General features: G+C 40.4%; 2 protein-coding genes across 8 annotated transcripts in view; one reads left to right on the forward strand and one right to left on the reverse strand.

Moving 5' to 3' along the window:
• Positions 1 to 690: 690 nt before the first annotated feature.
• LOC121493673 (3-beta-hydroxysteroid-Delta(8),Delta(7)-isomerase-like) lies at positions 691 to 1,663 on the forward strand. Its single transcript, XM_041759779.1, has one exon. It carries the CDS (start codon positions 691 to 693, stop codon positions 1,375 to 1,377), a length of 687 nt encoding a protein of 228 aa, XP_041615713.1. The 3' UTR covers positions 1,378 to 1,663.
• A 14,157-nt stretch (positions 1,664 to 15,820) lies between these two features.
• The window catches only part of KTN1 (kinectin 1), a 104,705-nt gene continuing 97,079 nt past the window's right edge, over positions 15,821 to 23,446 (reverse strand). For all 7 annotated transcript variants that reach the window (XM_041758639.1, XM_041758636.1, XM_041758633.1 and 4 more), the window contains 4 exons: positions 22,751 to 22,834; positions 20,821 to 20,913; positions 19,847 to 19,967; positions 15,821 to 16,129 (listed from right to left, as the gene is read on the reverse strand). In XM_041758639.1, the coding sequence (XP_041614573.1) occupies positions 16,125 to 16,129; positions 19,847 to 19,967; positions 20,821 to 20,913; positions 22,751 to 22,834 (303 nt within the window). In that variant the 3' untranslated portion in view covers positions 15,821 to 16,124. The remainder of the gene's footprint in view (positions 16,130 to 19,846; positions 19,968 to 20,820; positions 20,914 to 22,750; positions 22,835 to 23,446) is intronic.

Genomic DNA, 23,446 nt, shown 5'->3' on the forward strand with positions numbered 1-23,446 from the left:
AGAGAGAGAGAGGCAGAGACACAGACAGAGGGAGAAGCAGGCTCCATGCAGGGAGCCTGACATGGGACTCGATCCCCAGTCTCCAGGATCATGGCCCCGGGCGGAAAGCAGCGCTAAACCACTGGGCCACTGGGGCTGCCCTGAATTTAAATTTTTTAAAAATGTAAAAAAGGGGCAGCCCCTGTGGCACAGCAGTTTAGCGCTGCCTGCAGCCTGGGGTGTGATCTTGGAGGCCCAGGATTGAGTCCCACGTCAGGCTCCCTAAATGGAGCCTGCTTCTCCCTCTGCCTATGTCTCTGCCTCTCTCTCTCTCTGTGTCTCTATGAATAAATAAATAAAAATCTTTTTAAAAAATGTAAAAAAGAAAGTGAAAAATAAAATGAAAAAAAAAGATTGAGAGAAATGTGGAAGAAGGAAGAAGAACCATAAAGGATTGGACAAGAGGATACTTATAGTTTCAACTAAAGCAGAGATCTTCTCTTCAGCCAGAGCTTCCCATTGTCCTCTACAGGGGTCCAGATATGTTCAGGGGCCATGGGAATGGGTCTAACAACAGTCTATGTGCGTGAGACATAGTCTTATGGGAAGAACTCAAGATTTGTCCTCTAATAGATTCAAAAACTGTATTATGGCGGGAGTGTGTGAGAGAGGCTGCCGTGACCGCACCGCTGGCCATCAGCCTACAAAGACATGACCACCAATGCCAGCCCCTTGCACCCATATTGGCCTCAGCAGCTGAGGCTGGACAACTTTGTGCCTAACGACTGCCCCACTTGGCATCTCCTGGCTGGCCTCTTCTCTGTCTCTGGGGTCTTGGTTGTGACCACATGGCTGTTGTCAGGTCGTGCTGCGGTCATCCTCCTGGGGACTTGGCGGCGACTGTCCCTGTGCTGGTTTGCAGTGTGTGGGTTCATTCACATGGTGATTGAGGGCTGGTTCAGCCTTTATCACAAAGACCTTCTTGGAGACCAAGCTTTCTTGTCCCAACTCTGGAAAGAGTATGCCAAGGGAGACAGCCGATACATCCTGAGTGACAACTTTACGATATGCATGGAGACCATCACAGCTTGCCTTTGGAGACCACTCAGCCTGTGGGTGGTGATCGCCTTTCTCCGCCAGCAGCCCCTGCGCTTCGTCTTACAACTTGTGGTCTCTGTGGGTCAGATCTATGGGGATGTGCTCTATTTCCTAACAGAGCACCGGGACGGATTCCAGCATGGGGAGCTGGGCCACCCGCTCTACTTCTGGTTTTACTGTGTCTTCATGAACGGCTTGTGGCTGGTGCTGCCTGGAATCCTCGTGCTAGATTCTGTAAAGCAGCTTGCTCATGCCCAGAGCGTGCTGGATGCCAAAGGCACAAAAGCCAAGAGCAACTAGAACTAATCAGTAGTAGGCTGGGCTTGAACATTGGCTGATGAGGAACCCTCCACCAGGAAGAAGAATCCAGTCCTTACTCCCACAGGTTGGAGGAACAAAGCAAATTGATCTGTCAAATTCAAGCTGATGGGCAAAGACCAGAAGGACCAAAGGCAGGGGCAAGAAAGGAGTTGTGTGGAGCTACTGCCAGGAGCCACTGGGACAAAGGTGCAGAAGAACCTAGGAGGGCCATGATGGTGGCAGTTTTTAAAATCAGGAAATAAAAGATCTTGACCCTAAAAAAAAACAAAACAAAACAAAACTGTATTATGTCTGGCAAATAACCTGTTTTCAGAGCAGCACAGAAAGGTAGGAATCATCCTAAGGGAAAGAGTTCAGCACAACTGATTGGTTCTTGGTTGTTAAAGGAGATAGAGGTTCTCATGATAAAAGTGTGGGGGCTAGTATATGAATCCACCTCCAGCCAATCCTGAATGTGAGAGAGAGGCAACCTGATATGGAAGCTCTAATGGTACTGCTTTGGGAGTCTTCCAACAGGTGGTAACGTAAAAGTAAGAGAGACACTCTTCTCTTTAGCAACAGAGCCCCACGCAGCTTTGGTTCCAGGGAAGCCACAGAAGAATCTACTATGGCTGAGGGATCATCTGATGAAACAGAACAGACTCTGCAGGTGGAGACTTCTTCATGAGTACCTGGGGACTGACTCCCAGAAATATTTCAAAGTAGGAGAGTAAGTGGACTATTTGGATAATTCTGCATAAAAGCAGAGACAAGAACCAGATTAATATGGGTTACAAAATAATGGCTTGGAGAGTAAGCATGGAAATTATAATTATCTCTGAAAAAAGGCTCAGTGGGATTCTTCTGTGTCTCATGGTCAAATACCTAGTAAGGGATATTCACTAGGCTTGAACTCTTGGTCCAGCATTCTTTCCACCTAGCAGAAGGGAGCTGAAGAATTCTAGAAGAATGGCAAGAGAAGATAACAGAGAGAAAAATACAAATGACAATGATGTAAAAATAACCATCAAATGGTCCATATACAATAGTCAAAGAGGCCAGCTCAGGAGAACACCATTAAAGAGATGGGAAGGGTCAAGAACGTGCCTTACTGAACTGAAATGAAGTGGAGAGAAAGAAGGATATGCTGAACCTCAACAAAAACAAAAATGATCACAAAGGAGACAGAAAGCAAGAAGCCAGAGAACAAAGAGAAAGAGTAAATTCTTCACCTTTAATATCATCCATTCGTTTTGGGGGAAAATACCCACTATTCAAAAGCATTCATAAGAGTCTAGCAGGCGTTTGTGGAAACACCTCAACAAATACACATGATCAAACCTTGATGAGAATGGCTACAAACCTTTGCTTTTCTATTTTAAACTCCTGAGCATCATTTACAAGAAAAATATATTTTCCTTCCAAGACCAAGTTTGCTTATAAACATTGTCTGTTGCCTCCCTCTAGTGATGGCATATGTGATGTACACTCAGAATCCACCGACAGAGTTGGAAAATTAAATGACCAATGACAGCAATAATAATGCTTCTTTTTACTTGGACAGCATTGCATGGTTCTCAAAACGCTTTCACACATGTAATCTCTGTATCCTGACCACAGTCCTGTGAAATAGGCAGGGTGTTTTCTACCACCAAATTGCCTCACACCAACATTGCTTTGAAGCCTAGTCATCAAACTGGGAAAAGAGAACAAGCTAGGGGTTTAGAGTCAAACCTTCATGGGAAGCCTGGTGCTGCCATGCATCCCTTTGTGGTTTCCAGCCGGTGACTTCTATGCTGTGCCTCCATTGCTGGATGTGTGAAATGGGATTGAGACGGAGATGCAGCAGGGACTCAGTGATTCGTATGTGTCCTGGCTTGTGCATTGTGCTTGGGGTGAGCTAAGGCCTGTACAAATTTTACGGTTGTTGTGAACAACATCTTTGAGGAGTGGTTTCCACTGCCTTAGAAACCCATTTATGGTTTCTGGACCTGCTCAGAGGCATTACCTCCTTGAAACTTAAAAACATGTTGCCACTAAGTACTTAAATATACTTTCTTTTGTTCAACTATCCTCATCTTGCAGTTATTTCTCCTTTTTTGGCCTGGCTTATGACCTGTTACATACTTCACTTCTGAAGAAGAACCATGGCATCACAGGGGTCCCCTTCTTCCATCCCTCTCCTTTGGTCTCAAGCCTAGAGCCACTGCAAACCCACAGGACGACACCCTATCCTGCTATTCCCTCAGCTCCTATGAGAGCCGCTCTGTCCACCCCTCAGGCACACAGGTTCCTGAGCACAACCAGAAGGGCATGTTCAGGCCAGGCTTTGATCAGAATGGATTTCTTCCACAGAGGCTTTATACCCTGGTGGATAAAGAGGAACCAGTGATCATGAGGAGGAGCAGAAAAATCCATAGGGAGCTCTTTAAGACTCTAAATCAGGGGTGTCTGGGTGGCACAGATGGTGACTGTGACCAACAGTAGATGACTGACTCTTGGTTTTGGCTCTGGTCATGATTTCAGGGTCAAGAGATCATACCCCGAGTTGGGCTCCGTGTTCAGTGGGAGTCTGCTTCAGATTCTCTCTCCCTCTGCTCCTGCCCACTTACTCTCTCTCAAATAAATAAAATCCTGAGGGGAAAAAAAGAGACTCTAAATCAAACTTACTATCTGAGCAAGCTGATAAAGTGTGCGTGCACACACATGTAGAGGTTCAGAGTATTTATAGGCTCAAGAGATCGATTTGAGGATGGTGTGGAGGAATTTGTATCGCTGGCTACCAAAAATAGGTCCAGCACTGGAAAGAGGAGATGTCAGGATGAAGAACAAAACGTTTGTTCCTGAGCAATCACCTTTGACACTGCAGGTGTCAGCCAGGCAGCCCTCCTAATCCGTGTAATAGCCTCTGTCTCTACTCCACAGTGGGATCAAGACCTGCCAGGTCTCTTTGCAGTCTTATGAGATAACAAGTTGGGTAGAAAGGAAAAGGGAAATCAGGGACTACAGAAATGCTTTTATTGTTTGCTAAAGAAAACACCGCCCTTGCCGCCTCCAAGGTGCAGAGGCCTGGAGTTCTTTTTACAGCACAGTAGGAGGATACTTTCTAAAAATCATGTGCTGAGGGACGCCGGGGTAGCTGGGTGGTTGAGCTCTGCCTTCAGCTCAGGGCATAATCCTGGGGTCCTGGGATCAAGTCCCATGGTGGGCTCCACCCAGGGAGCCTGCTTCTCCCTCTGCCTGTGTGTCTCTGCCTCTTTCTCTGTGTCTCTCATGAATAAATAAATAAAATCTTAAAAAAGTAAAAATCATGTGCTGGGATGCAAGACATCAGTGCCACAACCAAGTGCATGCATGCTTCTCTACAGTGAGGTCTGGGATCTCATTCTTCAGTCCTTAAAAGGGACAGCAGGAAACCCCATCATGGTCTCAATTCCTTCAAAGCTTCGGGTCAGCCCTGCAAGCCCACACCAAGGGCAGACAGAACTGTAACAAACCAAAGACCCACTCTGCAGATTCACCCCCCACCTCCAGGAGCCAGGGTCACTTGGGAATCAGAAACCATCTACTGGCACACACAAAAGTCTATTAGATTGAGCTGAAGTAGTCAGTTCACAGATATTGCCCATGATTCAGACATGTTTGAGGGTTTATACTCTATTCTTCCTAGAAGTAAACTTCCAGACTGAGTCTGAGCTGAGAAGCACCTCCTGTAATACAGAGGTAAGAAACCCTCCAATAAAATTCCTGCGCAGCAATGTCATGAGCTATACAATACAGTGAAAAGGAAACAGCCAAATCTTGGCCAGGCCTGGTCTGAATCCCGGTTCTACCTCTTCTTGGTCAGTCAATCTTGGAAATGTTCCTTTTCTCTTCAATCCTCAGTTTTCTCATTCTTAAAATGGGCATAATAACAGCTCACTCTTGCAGGAAACTGAGAGGATTAGACGAACATGTACAACACTGGACCCTCGTAGTAAGTGGAGCTTTTGTCATCGTTCCCCTGTAACCTAATCACAGGCCCCCCAGTCGCAGCAGCTAGAGCGTGGTCGCTGCCCTGCCATTTCGCTGCGCCTCATCATGTAGGGTCCTCCGCTGCCTCGAGGCTAATGGCCCTCACATGGTGCCTCTTACGTTATTCTTGTTCTTCCCGGCTTCACTAATTGTTTCAGAAATCTGTTAGGCACAGCCCTCCCGAGATTCCTACTGTGCCCCAGAATAGCTTACAATTCTTCACATTAAAAATGAGCATCCTCAACTCTTCATTTCTTGCCCTAAGCCCTCTGGGACATGTTTAAAACAATAATCAAAGCAGCATAACCAGTTGACACCAGTCTTGAATAAAAGCGGGCTGTACCTAATCCCATCCCTCTTGAGCTCATTAAATGACTTTCAGTGCCGCTTTAAATCAAGTCTTTCTTTCTAGGGGCGGAGACTGAGAAGCTGTTGAACATCTTAAAGTCACCCTGCTAGCTACTTGGGTCCTTCTCCTCATTCTTCCTGAACTCCCCCTTCCTGCTCATCCTCTTTCAACACCCTGCCTGGCTTCTTGCCCTCCTGACCCAATAGCCACAGACCATGATGGTGACAACTGATAACATGTGTCGAACACTTACAAAGTGCCAGGACTGGTATAAGCAATTTACACATGCTAAGTCATTTGCTTCCTACAACAAGCCTAAGTGCATTACTGTTAGCCCTATTTTTCAGATGAGATGACTAAGGCCCCAACATGTCTGAGTAACTCAGGACCACAGAACTGGTGGACACACAAACCCACAAAGCATTGAAGTGCTCTCAGGCATCTTAGAGCCCTTCCTCTTCCCCTCTCTTTTCCCCAAGTCCTTACCAAGTCCTGTCCCTTCTGCCTCCTAAATGAGCCCTGGATGGAGCCCTGACTCCATCTACTCTCTTATCTGCATGGTCTTGCTTTGGCTCAGGATTTCATCACCTCTTGCCTGGATTCTTACCAACCTCTCCCCTGGCCTCACAGGCACTAATGTGTATCTCCTTCCCCACACATTCCTCCACACGGCCACATCATTCATTCAGTCCTTCACTCATTTAACAAAATAGTACTAAGCAGCTCTTATCTGCCAGGTACTATGATAGCTTTGGGGTCATCCAAGTGGTAGGACAGTCCCTGACCCCAACGAGCTCAGAGTTATTGGGAAAGTCATACAGACAAACCCAAAAGAAGTATTCAGGGATAATGGAAAGGAAGATTGTACGACATGTAAGGCGGAAATTCAGAGGAAGGACTACTAGGTTCTGCTCAGCATCGTGTAACAACTGATTTCTGTTGTAAATCACTCTAGTGGTTTAAACATAGCTGGTGTTTTGTTTTTTTTTTTTAAACAAGTCTGGAGGTGAGAAGTCACAGAGGCAAGTCAGAGCTTCAAAGATAGGGGGGATCCCTGGGTGGCTCAGCGGTTTAGTGCCTGCCTTTGGCCCAGGATGTGATCCTGGAGTCCCAGGATCGAGTCCCACATCATGCTCCCTACATGGAGCCTGCTTCTCCCTCTGCCTGTGTCTCTGCCTCTCTCTCTCTCTCTGTCTCTCGTGAATAAATAAATAAAATCTTAAAAAAAAAGATTGGGGGTTTCTTTTTCCAGTTTCTTTGGTTTGTCCTACATGCCACAAGATGACTGCTATATCTCCAGCCATGTGTTCAGGTATGAAAAAAAGAGAAAAGGCCAAAGGGCTCGATCAGCTCATGTGTTCCTTTTTTCTTTTTGAATCAAGTGAGATTTTGCTTTCCTAGAAGCCCTTCCTATAGACTTCTACTTCGGGTTCACAGCCCAGATCTGGATTACATCACCACCCTTAGCCAAAAGGGAAGCTGAAAAAGTATTTGGCTTTTCAGCCTCTGTAGTGGGAGGTAGCAAAGGAGAAGGAGGTTGGGTGTGGCTGCTAAGCAGATAGGCTACATATGCTCAAGAAAGTTCCAAGGCAGAGATTATGCTTGCTCTCCCAAAATTCATGTGTTGAAATCTCACCCCCAGGTGATGGTATAAGGAGGTGGGACCTCTAGGAGGTGACTAGGTTACAAGGAAGGAGGCCTTATGAATGGGATTGGTGCCCTTATGAAAGAGGCCCAAGAGAGCTCCCTTGCCCACCCCCCCTCCGTTTACCACGTGGGGACACAATGAGAAATCTATGACCTGGAAGCCAGCCCTCACTCCACCATGCTGGCACCCTGATCTCAGACTCAACTTCTGTCTTCAAGCTGCCAAGTGCATGGCATTTTGTTATAGGAGCCTGAACAGACTAAGATACTCTTAAGCTGAGTCTTGATTCCTAATTCACCATCCATAAATGAGTGCCATCACTGATGTGCTGGTTCTCATTCAGAAATGCTGTGAGAGTGAAACTTTATGGACAGAATTGTCTTATCATTATCATGTACCTGCTAAACGATAGGAGATACTTAGATAAGGGTGGAAACACACCTCACATTATCCATCACCATCTCCTGTACCTCCTGCTCCACTCCCTCCTCCCACTGTCACTCCCTGCCCTATATTCCCTTCTTTGCCTGTGCTCCCACTTTAAGCCTTAGTTTAGACATTATGTTCTCCTGAGAGCCATCCTTGACTTGGCTCAGTGGACCTCCCACTGGAGTTGCCATGATTTGTAACCCTGTCGGGCCCCCTGAGCTCTGTGAAGACACCACGTCTCTTGTTCTCTGCTGCATCCCAGCCCCAGACCTCCTGACTCCTCGAAGACTTACGGTAAAAAAAACTTGTTGAATGAAAAAAAAGTCACATGCTCCGTAAACATATTGTGGCATATCCATATTTACAGCAAGTGTCTTTAATCCTAGCCAAAAAGCAAACAAACAAACACCTGAGAAGTGAAGCCAAGAAGGAAAGGGCTTAAACTTGATGTGGTCCAGTACCAAGAAGCTACTTCCTGTTAAGATCTGTAGATAATCCTATCGCTGGAACCAAAATTAGAATAAGACAAACCAATAAATTAGGCTGAGAGATGGTGCTCAAAGGATCTAAGTTGGTTTCCTGGCAACAAGGACCCAATTCCCCTGCCTCAGACATACCTCAGTGCACAAGCCAGTGCTTACCATATGAGGCTTATCTAGTTCACCAGGGAAGGGAGGAAGATTAACATTATCCAGGGCCCAAAATGTGTCAGGCACCACACACATGCCATCTCACTTGCCTCCCCACAACTCGGGGGGCAAATGGCTACGCTGTATAGGCTACAGGGCTGTAACATGCTGTGGGGACAAATTAGCTCCACTGGTAAACTAAGGTGATTTCTTGCCCACACAGTGTGCTTCTGCACAGCTCTCCCCCAAGCACAGATTCTGGGATCTGAGCTCTCTGGTGTGACTCCATCAACCCTATCCTGCATTCCCAGCCGTGGAGATCTCTCACCTGCACCGGCCTTGAGGGCAAGAGCATCTCTATCCCAACTTGCTGCTTACTTCTTCAACTCATAGGCATCTGGAGTTACCTTCAGCTTTTGTCTGCTGAGGTCTTTTCCTCTCAGATGGCCCTTCTGGGTAGAATCCAAGACTATCCCATTGGCTTTCTCCCTCCTGTGCCTTCTGCCTGGGTGATATCCACATATCTTTCATTCTGAAAGATGTGGGTAATGCAGGCCATCCATCTTAGTCACCTCTCCCCTAACCTGTCATCAAAGCAACCTTCTTGGGTGCTGGGTGGCCCAGTGGTTGAGAATCTGCCTTAGGCTGAGGTCCTGATCCCAGGGTCCTGGGATCGAGTCCTATATCGGGCTCCCCACGGGGAGCCTGCTTCTCCCTCTGCCTGTGTCTCTGCCTCTATGTCTCTCATGAATGAATAAATGAAATTGTTAAAAAAAATAAAAAGCAACAATCTTTTGGTGTTTGTATTTTCCAGGAGTTATTCCCTGGTCCATTCTTTTCCAAATGCAGAGGATGCATTACAAGCTCTAGAGACAGTCTCCTTGAAAGCCCTGCCTCTTGACTGGAGATGAAGGATTCCCTCCTCCTACCACCTATTTCTCTCCCTTGGTGGAGATGGAACTCACAACACAAGAATAGCAATTTCAGAAAAATCCTCTTAATTTGTTTCTAACTTTGAGCCCTTTTATGCCATCAGAGTGGATGTGGGAATTAAGAGCAGCAGCACAATCTCACCACACATAAGCTTCCACTTGAATATCTTCTACAGATTTGGAGCTCTTGGCCAGGCACGGGATAGGGGTAATGGAACTTAGTATATCACACACACACACACACACACACACACACACACACACACACACACACACACACAAAGGAGATATTATGGACCAGAGAGAAAGGGAGGGATAAAATCAATAGGCATTATAACTTTTTTTTCAAATGTTGTCAAGGGTCTAAGCCCTCCATGAGGGCAAATAACAGGAACAGTGGCATTTAGAAGCCAAGAGATCTAGAATGATATGGGATTGTATCAAAGGATAGGATATGGAGAATAACTGCAAGGTTCAACGTGTGGTCATAGGTGTAAAAGAGATGGTCTTTGGAGTTGCAGTAGTTTGAACAATGCCCCTCCCTCCAAGACAGCCACATCGTAATGCCCCAGAACCTGTGACTATGTTATGTTACACAGCAAGGGGCGTCTACAGCTGTGATTAAGGATTTTGAGATGAGAAGATTTTCCTGGATTATCTATGTGGGCCTTCAATATAATCACAAGAGTCCCCAGAAGAGGAAGGCAAGATGACCAAGAGATAGATGTGACAACCGAAGCAAGTATTTGAAATGACACAAGCAAGGTCTGCTCATCAGCCAAGGAATGCAGGAGGGCCCCGGGGCTAGAAAAGGAAAAGGGACATTTCCTCAAGAGCCTCCAGAAGGAATCAATCCTGATGACACATTTTGTCCAGTGAAATTGATTTTGGGTAATTTGTTATAATGGCCATAATAAACTCTACAGGAGTCAAGGTCTAAAAATTGTGAGCCTAGACTGTTGAGTGGGGGGGATCCATGTAGAAGAGTTCAAATCACTTGTGATGGTTGCAGAACTTGCACTGGATAGACAGACATAAGGGGGGGGCGCCAGTTTTTAGTAAGTGAGGATGAGTGACTAGGAGATGTGTAGTTGACAGCAAAGAGGAGAGGCAATATTTCTAGAGAGCATGCAATTCAAAGGAGCATTCTTTTAGTTCAAGCTTCACAGAAGTCTTGTTGCAGCCTAGTGATGACACAGAAGTCCCCTGGGTGGACCTGGGCGGACCTGGGGCCAGAGCTGGCCTAGTCACTGGATAAGCAGGAACATCCATCCAAGGTGCAAAGGACAGAAAACTATGGCCAGGAGTGGTTGTGTTAGTTTCCTCATGCTGCTATACAATAAACCTAGTGGGTTAAAACAACACAAACTAATTTCTTACAGTCCTCAACGTCAGAAATCCCACATACGTTCCATTGGTATAGAATCAAGGTGTTGATAGGGTTGAGTTCCTTCTGGAGGCTCTAGGAGAGAATCTTTCCTTTGGTTTTTTCAGCTTCTAGAAAGTCTAGTCTTTGAGTTAGCAAAACTCAACTTTGGCATTGGAAAACTCTACAAAGACTACAAAGAATATACTCCCAAAGCAATAATACATCTTCCTAAACTTCAAAAGCAAATCAACAGCAAAATGAAACCTGCACTTAAAACACTTGGCTTTCAAAAAATAAATAAATAAAATAAAAATAAAACACTTAGCTTTCAATACTTTTAATTATGATTGCCACTTTTTATTATCATTAATTGAATGCCCCCAAATAAATGGTTAATTAGTTGCTTTATAAGGGCATCAGCCATAATCCAGTTAAAAGTTGTAATATATATTGTCTATTCTAGAGTGTTGGGGTGATATATTCTAAGGCAGTGGGGTAGTTTATACTCCTAAACCATTCTGAGCGTGAAGAGAGAGCAAGGCCAATTGTCTGTTAAGGCTACTGATAGCATTAAAACCAGTTGCTCAGCACATGTGAGAAAGTTTTGTATTTTCTATCCAAGTGTGGGTAGGAAATATAATTCAGGTTTATTCAAAATAGGTGTCAAGTTAGTCAAAACACTAGGTTGTCAGAAAAAAAAACAAAAAAAACCTGTTCCATCTGATTGGACATGTTCATCTACAGAAAATTGAGTCTGTAGAGACTATCCCTAAGGGGATATCAAACATTCTCTAAGAGTCTTTATACCTGAGTTTCTATACCATCCTCACAGTGTTGACTGCATAAATTATCCTACCCTTGGTATGAAGAGTAAGAAAAAATTTTATTACAATTGATTCTTCCTTTAAGAAGATAAAAATCCTAACATTAGTCAACATATAGAATAACATTCATACACATTCAGGTTTGGAGTAGTGGGGATAGAGAAATCCACCAAAGAGGGAAAAAACTTAAGATAAACTTGTTTTTTTTTAAAAAAAAAAACAATGTGGCATAACCAGCAAATATCATGAAACACCAAGAACATCAAGAAAACCACCAATTAGCACTTTACGTCTTTTTAGGATTTGGGAGAATTTCTTTTTCAATGTAGTAGGCTGACATACTGCAATCGCTCTCCTCCTTCCCAAATTTATAGAAATTATGGAAAAGACATAAAAACAATTGATAAATATTTAGCAATGTTTGGAAATAAGAACTCTTTATTTGACAAGAAACTGCAAAAAAAACTTGCACAAGAAAAGGAAATTAAAAACCATAATGCATGATTTTCAAAGTGTGGTCACCAAACCCACATCGGCATCACTTGAAACTCATTCCAAATTGCAAATTCTTGAGCCCTAATTCAGATCTAATAAACCATAAACATGACGGGAACGTATCAATCAACAATTTGTGTTTAATAAATAGAAAATATTCATTCTCTTCAATCACTTAGAATATTTACAAATATTGGCCATTGGCAACAAAGGAATTAAAGAAAATTCATTGTTGCATTTGGGTTAGAACTTACTAAAGTCACATCATCTTATTACGTGCACAGCGAACAAGGAGAAAAACTAGATGCCCAGGGCTAAAAAGCCTGCACAATTTAGAAGGTGATGAAGATATGCTTATCAACACAATTCATTAATGTAGGTAAATTTCTATTTCCTACAACTATCATCTATCAATTACAATGATACCATGTGTTAGATATTTTGAAATGAATATTGCACATTGAGCAGATAAACTCTGTATTCTGGCAATGAATGAAATCCCAAGAACTCTGTTGAATAGCTCAAGAAAAACCTGCTCTTAACTCAAAAACCACTAACTTCTTGATTCTTCATAGCAAGAGAATGCACAAATGTAAATAAGACCTGCCCACACCTCTTTGACTCTGTACCCTAAGATCACCAGAAAATAAGTATTATCCAATTCTTTCTCATTTTCTAACTGAAGAGGATCAGAACTATCCTGGTAATTTGAAATCTCAAATCATATAATGAAATTATTTCCTGCCAAAACTTATTAGCATTCTTGCTGATAACCTCTTTTATTCTAAGCCATTTTTTTTTTTTTTTGGTTTATAATTTCTTTCTTCTAAAGTCACCACAAATTCAGGAAATTGGTGTCATAGAAGTCATATTCACAGACCAAATGCAGTATTAGGAAACAATACTTAAAAAATCCATGAGGTCAGCTGCCTGGGTGGCTCAGTCAGTTAAGTGTCCAACTCTTGATTTCAGCTCAGATCATGATCTCAGAGTGGGGAGGTCAAGCCCCACTTTGGGCTCTGTGCTAGGCATGGGGCCTGCTCAAGATTCTCTCTCCCTCTGCCCCTCCCCGCTTCTCTCTCTCAAAAAAAATTAACGATGTGAAAGATACTCAAAAAAAAAAAAACCCTCTCTTAAAGGAAATCAAAATTACATAAAATTTTTAATTAGTGCCTTTAAATGTCACTTAGAGGGATCCCTGGGTGGCTCAGTGATTTAGAGCCTGCCTTTCAGCCCAGGGCATGATCCTGGAGACCCGGGATCAAGTCCCACATCGGGCTCCCTGCATGGAGCCTGCTTCTCCGTCTGCCATGTCTTATTTTTAAAAACATAACAGAGGCACTTGAGTGGCTCAGTGGTTGAGCATCTGCCTTTTTTTTTTTTTTTAAAGACTTTATTCAGGACAGAGAGAGAGAGGCAGAGACATAGGCAGAGGGAGAAACAGGCTCCATGCAGGAAGCCTGACGCAGGACTCGATCCCAGGTCTCCAGGATCACACCCTAGGCCACCCGGGCTGCTCTCAGGTCATGATTCCAGGGTCCTGGGATCAAGTCCCACATCAGCATCCCCATAGGGAGCCTGCTTCTTCTCCTGCCTGTGTCTCTGCCTCTGTCTCTCATGAATAAATAAAATCTTTAAATAAAAATAATGAACATGTTTCCATGAAATGTAACTTCACTTTCCAAAACAAAACCAACCAAAAAGATATAGTGAGAAAACTAGCATTACTTTACAAGTCTGCAAATTTCTTTACTATCTGGCCTAATGGAAGAGAACTGCTTGTGCATGCAGTCTGCTGTGGTATGCTGTTTGGGTTGAAGCATACAAAGAAAATCTGACCTCACACAGGTATGTCATTGGAAAACAGAGCAGCAGCCATTTCAGACAACTGTGGATATTCTGAGACACAACAGCAAAACTCAACATGTCGTAATTACAAATTACTTGCAACGTGGAGTCTGTGCTTTGGCACAGTTACATTAAAATCCCCTAGTTTATCTTGCTGTTTAGAATGGATCCTGTTACCATGCACGATTTTGTCAACATTGTGCATTGGTCATTCTCCCCTCCCTGTAGGCTCTCCTCGACCTGCGTAATATTCTTAGGGCTTCCTGCCTCAACTGGCTGCAATAGTGACAAGGGGAGTCCCTCAAGATGGAGGACAGAGGACTCTCTTTTGATGCTCCTTTCCTCTTTCAGTGATCTACTTATAACACACAGGGGGAAAGGTAGACAGTTGAGAACAGAAGAGACAATTATAAAATCCCAAATTGGACCGGCAAGGTTGTGAACTTCCTGAATGTGTATTTGGTTGGGATGTTGAGGGTGGGGACACAAATTAATGACTGAACTGAATCCTTAATTGATTAATTTAAAATTTATTTTAATTTTTAAAAATTTAAACAAATGAAGAGGTTGAAAAATAATACAGCTACACATTTCTTCTGAGGAAAAGCTGTGAAGGGAGAGCTGCAAGAGGTTGTAAGATGAAAGGTGGGATTTCCGTCTGCATTTTTCAAATGGCAGAGACATGGTATCTTTATAGGCAATAGCCAAGGAAAACGACTGACATGATGATGATGATATGGTATCTGGCCTTCAGATTTGCAGAAAGCAACCAGGTAAGGCTTGGAAGAGTCCAAATCCTCAGACCGGTCATCACTGGCCATGAGCAGTCTCTTTAGTTTATCTCTACATACTTTAAAAATACTGATTTGGTGTAGATGAGGTGATACAAAAAGGTTGGAAGGCACCACTTTAGATAATCCTCAAACTATGAAAATGAATTTTATCCATTCATTCATTTCAATATCTGAGCACAAGTAAGTGTCAGGCACTTGGCTCAGGGCTGTGGAAAAAGAGAAGAAAAGAAGAGAGGATTCCTGACCTCATGGAGCTACTTCCTGGTGGGAGGAAGAGGTATATTGGAGACTAGAAAAATTATAAACAAAAGTAGATAGGTGGATAGGGAGGCCAGGGAGATATGGGATGGTAAAGAAAGACCTGATGAGAAAGATGACAAGCAAACAGATTTCAAAACGGTAAAGAAGGATGCCAAGCCCAATACCCAAGGGAAGGGAGTTCTAAGTAGAAGCATTACTGAAATAGCAAGGAGACCACAGTACGGCCTAAAAGGCACTTTCATACTCAAGGGCACAGGACAGCTTTCAGTGCTCAGTTAGCATCTGCAGGGTTAGCATCTCAGTTAGTGCTTGCATCAAATTATTTAATTAATTAAAACTTTCTTCAACAAAAAATAACACATGCAAACTGTGTAACACAGTACCTGACAAGAAGGATACTAAAAAGTCAACTATTACTGGTTAAGAAAAAAGCAGAGCTCTTCCACCTGGAGTTGGGAGTGGTGAATCTGAAAGCTAAATTCTTGCCTCATCCTTTCTGTAGCATACAGCACTGCTGGACACGGCTTACACTGCAGAGAGCCACAGAGAAGACCCAGAACTTCTCTTACAGAAGATAAGCAACAATACCTATCTTACCTTGTCCAAAAGTTGCAATTAATGGATTCTAAATTACATTGATCTGTACTGCTAATGTTAAAGCACAATGAAAATTAGAGCAAGTCTGAATAATAAGCATCCCTTTATTTGCTGACGCCATTACAAAAAAACAGATTACATTAGCAACAAAAAAGTGTTTTCTTGAAATCAGAGGCAGTTACTCCCCAAAATGTTAAGTAAAACAGTGTACAACATCAGTATTAAAATGTTAAATTTTATATTGTCTTCACCACTTTTGATCTTCTGAACAATTTTATTGAGCAAAATAAGATAAAAGATTACATGTTTATCTTCAGGAATGTAAAGGTCTAATTATTCAAACAGTTTTTATTATAAAACTAAACTCTGAAGGTGTCTACAGAGTTGGCTTTTTTTTTCTCTCTTTAAATCAGTAGTCTAACAAGGATTAGAAAAGACAAAACTCTGTTCAGTGTTTCTGACAAAGTAGAAAGGGTGAAAACATAAATAAGGCTTTAATTTGGCAAAATATAATACAATGCCTTCTGTTATCCTTGAATGAACAGTTTCCCAGTTACTTCACTCTGTAAAAGATCAGAAAGAAAGAAATTCATTTTAAGGCAAGAAACAAAAGGCAATCAGAAGACATTTGTCAAACACCAAAAATACATATTCTATTTGATCTAGCATGGCTCTTTCAACTAGGATCAAAGCAATTACAGTAATGGTAATAAAAAACAAGAGAGAAATAGCAAGATTCAGAAGCTTTTGAGGTAGATTTAAAAATATGGGTGAAAATCTCAGACCAAATGGAGAATAATGTGAGGATTTAAAAATACTATTAGAAAATTTAAGAGAACATTGGGAATCCATTTTTATTAGTTCTACTAAGAAAATATAAAGCTAATCAGGTGAGCAGCACTAAAATTTACAACTCTCCCCCCATGAATAAAGTTTCAGACAGAAATTTTCTGAGGTCATGTGAAGCTTTCTAAGTCAGAAAAATTTTAAGAAATTAAACTTCAGGGATGCCTGGTTTGCTTAGTTGATTAATCATCTGCTTCCAGCTCAGGTCATGATCCTGGGGTCCTGGGATAGAGCCCTGTTTTGGGCTCTCTGCTCACTGGGGAGTCTGCTTCTCTCTCTCTGCCCCTCCCATCCGGCTCTGCTCTCACATAAATAAATAAAATCTTTTTTTTCTTTTAAAGGAAATTAAACTTCAGAAAGTCATGAGAGAGACTAAAAAGACAACCAAATGCAACGTGTAAATTCTGACTAGATCCTGGTTTGGAAAAAATAGCTAAAAAAAATATATGCAGTGTAACTGTGGAAACTTGACTATGAGTTTAATGCTGGATAATTTTATATAACTACTGGTTTTATCTGTTTGGATGTGATAATGGTATTGTGGATTTATAAGAGAATGCTTTTGTTTTTCAGAAATGCATAATGAAGTATTTAGGGATAAAATGTCATGACATCCAAAAGTTACTTTCAAACAGTTTGACATCAACCAAATACACATATACGTGTAAAGAAATAAAGCAGGTGAAGGATGTGTGTGTTGCACTATTCTTAAAACTTTTCTTTATGCGTAAACTTTTTCAAAATAAAAAGTTGAGGGGAAAAGAATGAGAAAGTTAAAAGGCAAAGTTACCACTGGCTATCATATTCTTTAATTAAAAACCAGATTAATGTCGGATCAGACAGTCTGCATAGCCCACCAGAACAGGGCACTATTAAGTGCTGTGTAAACACATCACAAAATATGAAAACCTGAGCTATAGGACAGCAAGTGTGAAGTGTAGAAATAAAAGCTAGTTTTTATCTGAAGCACTAATCCCTGTACTTCAATACCACTGTAAAAGAACATCTTTCTTTCAGAAACAAGAAACAACTACATCATAAAAAAAAAAAAAATCAAAAAAAAAAATCTATTTGCCACATGGAATAGGTAGAGCATATACATACAGAACACGTCACAAAATTCCACCTCATTTTTTTCCAGAAAACATCGAGAGCCTCTCCAACTCACTATTGATAAACCAAATGCTAACTTTAGGAAAAAGTGAGAATTGGCAACACAAACTCTAAGAGGCTGGCAAAAAAAGATTAGACAGAATGAGGAGGGAAAAAAGCAGCAACATAAAAAGGTCAGAGCACAGAATGCCTGAATTACAGAAGCAAAGTACCGATTAAGAGCAAAGGTAGGCACTGGGCAGAGCTCACTTCAATTTAAATCCCAGCTCACCTAGTTACTAGACGTATGACCTTGGGTAAATTATAGAACCTTTGTGGATCTGTTGTAAAATGGGAATAAAAAAACAAATAATAACACCAACCTAAGCCCTGCCCTCGGCTGTTGTCAAGATTAAGCAAACGACCCCAAGTCAGAAGCCTGTTCAAGCTTAGAATGATATTCATAAAGTGACTGCTATTAAAATTACCCTTCCTCCACAGGATTCCATAAACTGTTTCCAAGCTAAGAGAACTTGAGTGTTAATGGTCTGAATGTTTGTGCCCCACTCCCCACCAAGTTCATATACTGAGATTCTAACCCCTAATGAAATGGCATTTGGAAGTGGTGGCCTTTGAAAGATTCCATCACCACGAATGGGATTAGTGTCCTTCTAAAAGGGACTCCAGAGAGCTCCCTTGCGTCTTCTGCCATGCACAGACCATCAGAAATAAATATTATTTAAGCCACCCACTCTAAGGGATTTTGTTATAAAAGCCCAAACAGACTAAAACTCTGGAGTAGTGAAATCTTCTGAGATGGTCCAATATACAGTTTGAACACTTAGAAGACAAGCAAATATAAAACAAGGAAAAATAGATATCTGGGTACAGATAAGCATACTATAAAGTACTAGTGTTGCTAGTCCAAAGCTTAAAAAAAAATTTTTCTTAATTCGTATAAATGAAGGGAAGGGATGACAATCCAATCCTTCTTAGACTCTCAGAAATGAAACCCTTTCCTTATCACACCAAGGCCTACGGACTGACTTCAGCAGAGTTAGCATGTTTTAAAACTATTTTCAGTCTCTTATACTGGAAACTTATACTTTCTTATACTTTCAGTATCAAAATAAAGACCTGTATTAGTTCTAGCAATGAGGAAATTACTAATGACCTCAGCAAAAAAGTTTTCATTGGAATGACATTCTAGAGCCCATGGAGCTGTTAATATAGCGAGTAAAGAAGTAGATACTGTGAGAACAGTTTCTTATTTTAAGAATCTCTATGAAACACTGAGGTAAAAAAAAAATTAAGGTGATAACCTGAAGGGAAATGCAAGGTTAAAATAAGACATTAGAGCAGGTTTTCAAGACCTAACAGAAGAAGCATGTGCAAGGAAGAGAATAAGACTGAAGACATGGGAAAAAGTTACCCAATGAAAGAGGAAGGTTATTTTCTAATGTGGAGAAGGGAGATAATGTAGCAAAAGTTTAACTACAGGCAACGGAGAGGTCAGCTTACCAAGGATAAAAAATAAAGATACTATTATTTTTGCTGACAGGTTAAAAGAATGAGCTGGGTTTATCTACAAAGTCTTATAGAGGTGACTGACCTGAAATAGCATTTTAAAGAGAGTTTATGTTAAGGCAGGCCAGAGGACAATCATTCCAGAAAAGCGAGACAGAATGGATGCCCCTATACCAAAATGGAGGTCCATCCAACTTTTCCAGGACACCTAACCTATCTGGAGGGCAACAAAATTTCATAACAATGGTTTGGTTAACGACAGGTTTATTTATCTTCAATTAAGCCTCTTACTTTAGGGGTTAAAAAATGGGATTTCTTTATCTTTATTAGCAGACTTAAGTAAAAGTCAGTTTACAATTTAAAGAAATTGTGATGATCGGATATTCAATTCAGCATCTTATCTCAGTAAAAACATTATAGTCACTTTATTTTACCAAGTTATCAAAAAAAAAAAATCACACAGATACTTTAACAGAACTAAGATTAGGATAACTAAAGAAGCAATTGCCCACTTTATGCAATGAACAAAACCTAGGTAAACAAGTTATAAGAAAGTTTGTTTTATAAGAAAGTCAGAGGAGGTAAAAATAAAAGGTCCCCCCCCCTTTCAAATTGCAAGACCAAAATATATAAGAGATGGAAATAAAACCCCAAGAAAGCTAAAGCTGTCAACTGCAGGTGTTGAGAGAACGAGGGACTATTTCTACTAGGGGGACAAGAGCTCCTGTACTCCTAGTAAACCAACACTGCACATACATTCGCACACACTATGTAGATTACCCATAAACAGACAATAGTACTTCAATTATTCTTACCTAATACCTGGTAGTGTTCCTTCTCCTTTGTGAGCTGTTGGTTTACTGCCTGAAGCAACTGCTGTAACTGTGTGACAGTTTGATTTAGACTTACAGACATTGTCTCCTTCTCAGAAGACTCCTAAAAGAGAAGATCACTTTTGATGAAAACTCCAAACATAAAGAAAAGGCATTTGCAACCTAAAACAGAAAATACTTTATTGCTGATTTAAATATAAACATGAAAAATCTTGAAAATGACATTAAAAATTAACAAAAAACCACATACAAAAATAGCATTTGCTATCTATCAGCACAAATTAGGTTGCATCAAAGAAAGCTATGTTGTAAATGTCACTAGGCCAACAAAGGGAAAAAATCCAGACCCTGCCTAATAGTTGTAAATCCATTTCTCCGTTCAGGAAAAAAACCTGCCAGACACTAAAGGGGAGCACATTCATAAGAGTAAAAAAAGTTCACATATATTGAGCTCTCAGTGCTAGACAAGAGCACTGTTGTGAGTGCTATACACTCTTCTAAAACCTTTTATATAGTAACTCATTTACTCCTTTAAACAATCCTACAGTTGGTACTATTATCATTGCCTTTCTGAGATGGAGCAACTAAAGCACACAGAGGCTAAGGAAAGTTGTCCAAAGTCACACAGCTACTAAGAAGCAGGGTCAGGATTCAAGCACAGGCAGTCTAACAAAGTCCGCGCTCTGAAAGCAGTATACCAAAATACTTTCAACACAAACATTAAATTAATGTAATATCTTACTAAACTAAAGTGAAAAACAAACATTAAAAAGAACACTGCATTTCAGATAAAATAACAGGAAGACAAGACAACCTTCAGTAAGAATGCAACATACCTGATGGAAGTACATTACAAAGTCATTGTTTTAGTCAGAGAAGGATCTTGCACATTTTTAGTTTTCACGTAATTTACAAGGTAATTAGCATAGAGGTTTAGGGTAAAAGAAAATGCATACCGCTTCTGGGGAAACATCACTATTCTCAATAACAGTAGTGTCTCCAGCAGCTTTTACGATTTTTGACTGGATAAGATCCAGCGACTGTTGAGCCTGTTAGGAAAGCAATATGGTAGCTTCTAAATACTACAATGGAGTATTAGGAGAAGAAAAATGAGTGATTTTCTTATTTTGTACAAGATTGAGGTTCATCTCAAAATACAATGTACAGCCAATCTATTAAGATTTTTTTTTCTCCAAAATGAAAAGTTTCCTCCCTGACCAGATTGTAAAAACATGCTGTCTTTAAAAAGTTCAAATGGCAGAGAAAATGGGTAAAGAAATTAAAAGAAGAAATTACCACAGTTGATATTTAGGTTAACATTAGTCTAGATCAAGTATCAGCTGAATCTGGCTACAACCTGTTTATCTGTAGCTCATAAGCCAAGAATGGTTTTTATATTTTTAAAGAGTTGTGTTAAAAACACAAAGAAGAAAAAAAAAAAACACCAAGAAGTGCATGTGTGAAAAACCATGTATGTCCCACAAATCCTAAAACAGTGGCTTTCCTCTGACCATCTTGTCCAGATCCCTCTTGTACACATATATGTGCTAATAGAAAATTTCATATAAATGTGCTTTTAACATACACACTCTTTTATACTTTTTTACAAAGCATTTTGTTAACTTTTTATATGAATATTTATGTGCATTTCTAATCAAGTGTTGCATAGTATTTCTGGTCTACAGGTATGAGGCAGCTAACCGTTTTCTACTGCATTATCATTTATAAATAACATGGTACATCCATCCTTTAGCACCTGTTTACTATCCTTAATACCTGAGAAACTAAACTGCTAGGCTAAAACTGCATGCTAGGGGTTTTTTTTGTTTTTGTTTTTGTTTTAAGATTTTACTTATTCTCTTGACAGAGAGAGCACAAGCAAGGGCAGTGGGAGAAGCCTGACGTGGGGCTCAATCCCAGGACCCTGGGGATTGTGACCTGAGCTGCAGGCAGACGATTAACCGAGTTAGCCACACAGACACTCCTAAACTTGCATGTTTTATATTTTGATCAAGAGGTCAAAAAATAAAATCATCTATCAAAGTAAATCAGATTGCTTGTCCTTGACACCATATCATGAATCTACATTTGAGCTCTGAAATAAACATCCTGAGTTCACATTTGTCTACTGGTAATAGTAACACCAAAATAACTTGAAGCAATTCTGGATTCCTATACTTTTTTATCATGCTAAATGTATACTTCATGGATTCCTAGACTTTTATATATCAGAAGCTGTATCATACAGAAATATTTCAACTTTAAAAAAAGTGACATTTGTTTTGCTAATGACTCCTACAAACATAATCCTAGCTCTAAAGCAGCTTTAATATAAGCATATGTGAATGGCACGATTAAAAATATCTAAAAACAGAATGAAAAATAACTTGCTAAGCTAATGTAAAGAGTAAGAAATATAATCTTAAAAATTCCCCATTTATACACGAGATCAAGAAAGTCTATTTCCATGAAGAAACAAAAGGAATAAATTTCCGAAACATCAGAGGTCTACACATTTTAAATCTATAAAAATCAAAGGAAACATACTTTGTAAGCAACTACATAGGAAAATCCCAACAAAACAATATATGGATGTGGCCAAATTTTTTTAAAGAGTACCTACAATTACATTTAAAACTTAATCTATACTTCATAAAACAATTACTTATATAAATGTGTTGAAATAATGAAGCAAATTAAGAATGGAAAATAAGACAAAAAGTTTAGTTCCAAAAATGTAACTGTAGAATAAACAGCTTAAATTTATAAACACATTAATATGCAAAAAAAACCCCACAAATCCAGAATTAGCAGTATGTTTTACTTAAGATTCAAGGCACAACACAGCATGATGATATAGCATCTTCAAGACAAGCAGTGTCTTACCTTATGCAAGTCACCAGCTACCTTCTGTCTTTCACTTTGTTCAGTTCTAAGCTTTGTGAGTGTTTCATTTAACTGTGTCTTTAACTGTAAAAATAAAGGGAATACTACAATTAACTTAATTTGCATGCCTCTTTGATTGAGACCTCTAGAAGAATGAATGAGAAAGAATGGGATTGCTAACAGTTATTATGCACAGTGGATTAGCCAATATGCTGCACCAGATGTATAGAAAAGCTAAGCAGTGGAGGTTCCCATCTGGAAAGCTAAATATAAGAAAAGCTACAGAAACAAACTATGGTTCAGAATAGAAAACTGTAAACGTAAAAACAAAAATCATCACATTCCAGTAAAGTGCCTTTTAAAAGTATTACTGTTCACTATTCATAAAGTATTTCATTCACAGTTAAATTATTTCAAATTAAAAGGCAAGTAGCCAGAAATTTTACTCATTAGTTTAAGGCTTTCTGACCTATACAGTTAAGAGTCAACTGTGTATTTTAAGAGACACTGAATAGATGAATCTGTAAATGAAATCCATAAAATGAAAACTTCAAAAATTTAAGTTTTGATCATCTTTTAAATCATCACTAAAAGAGATCAGTGTAAGAACACACCAGCCTAATTAATTATACAAGTGATGTCTTAAGATATACTTCTCAATAGTCAATTTGTCCAGTTATAAAGTTCTATAAACTC

Source organism: Vulpes lagopus, chromosome 6 (genome assembly GCF_018345385.1).
Source record: "Vulpes lagopus strain Blue_001 chromosome 6, ASM1834538v1, whole genome shotgun sequence".
Classification (NCBI taxonomy): domain Eukaryota; kingdom Metazoa; phylum Chordata; class Mammalia; order Carnivora; family Canidae; genus Vulpes; species Vulpes lagopus.

Coding starts and splice junctions, on each gene's coding strand:
- LOC121493673 (XM_041759779.1), top strand. CDS start 691: ATGACCACCAATGCCAGCCCCTTGCACCCATATTGGCCTCAGCAGCTG.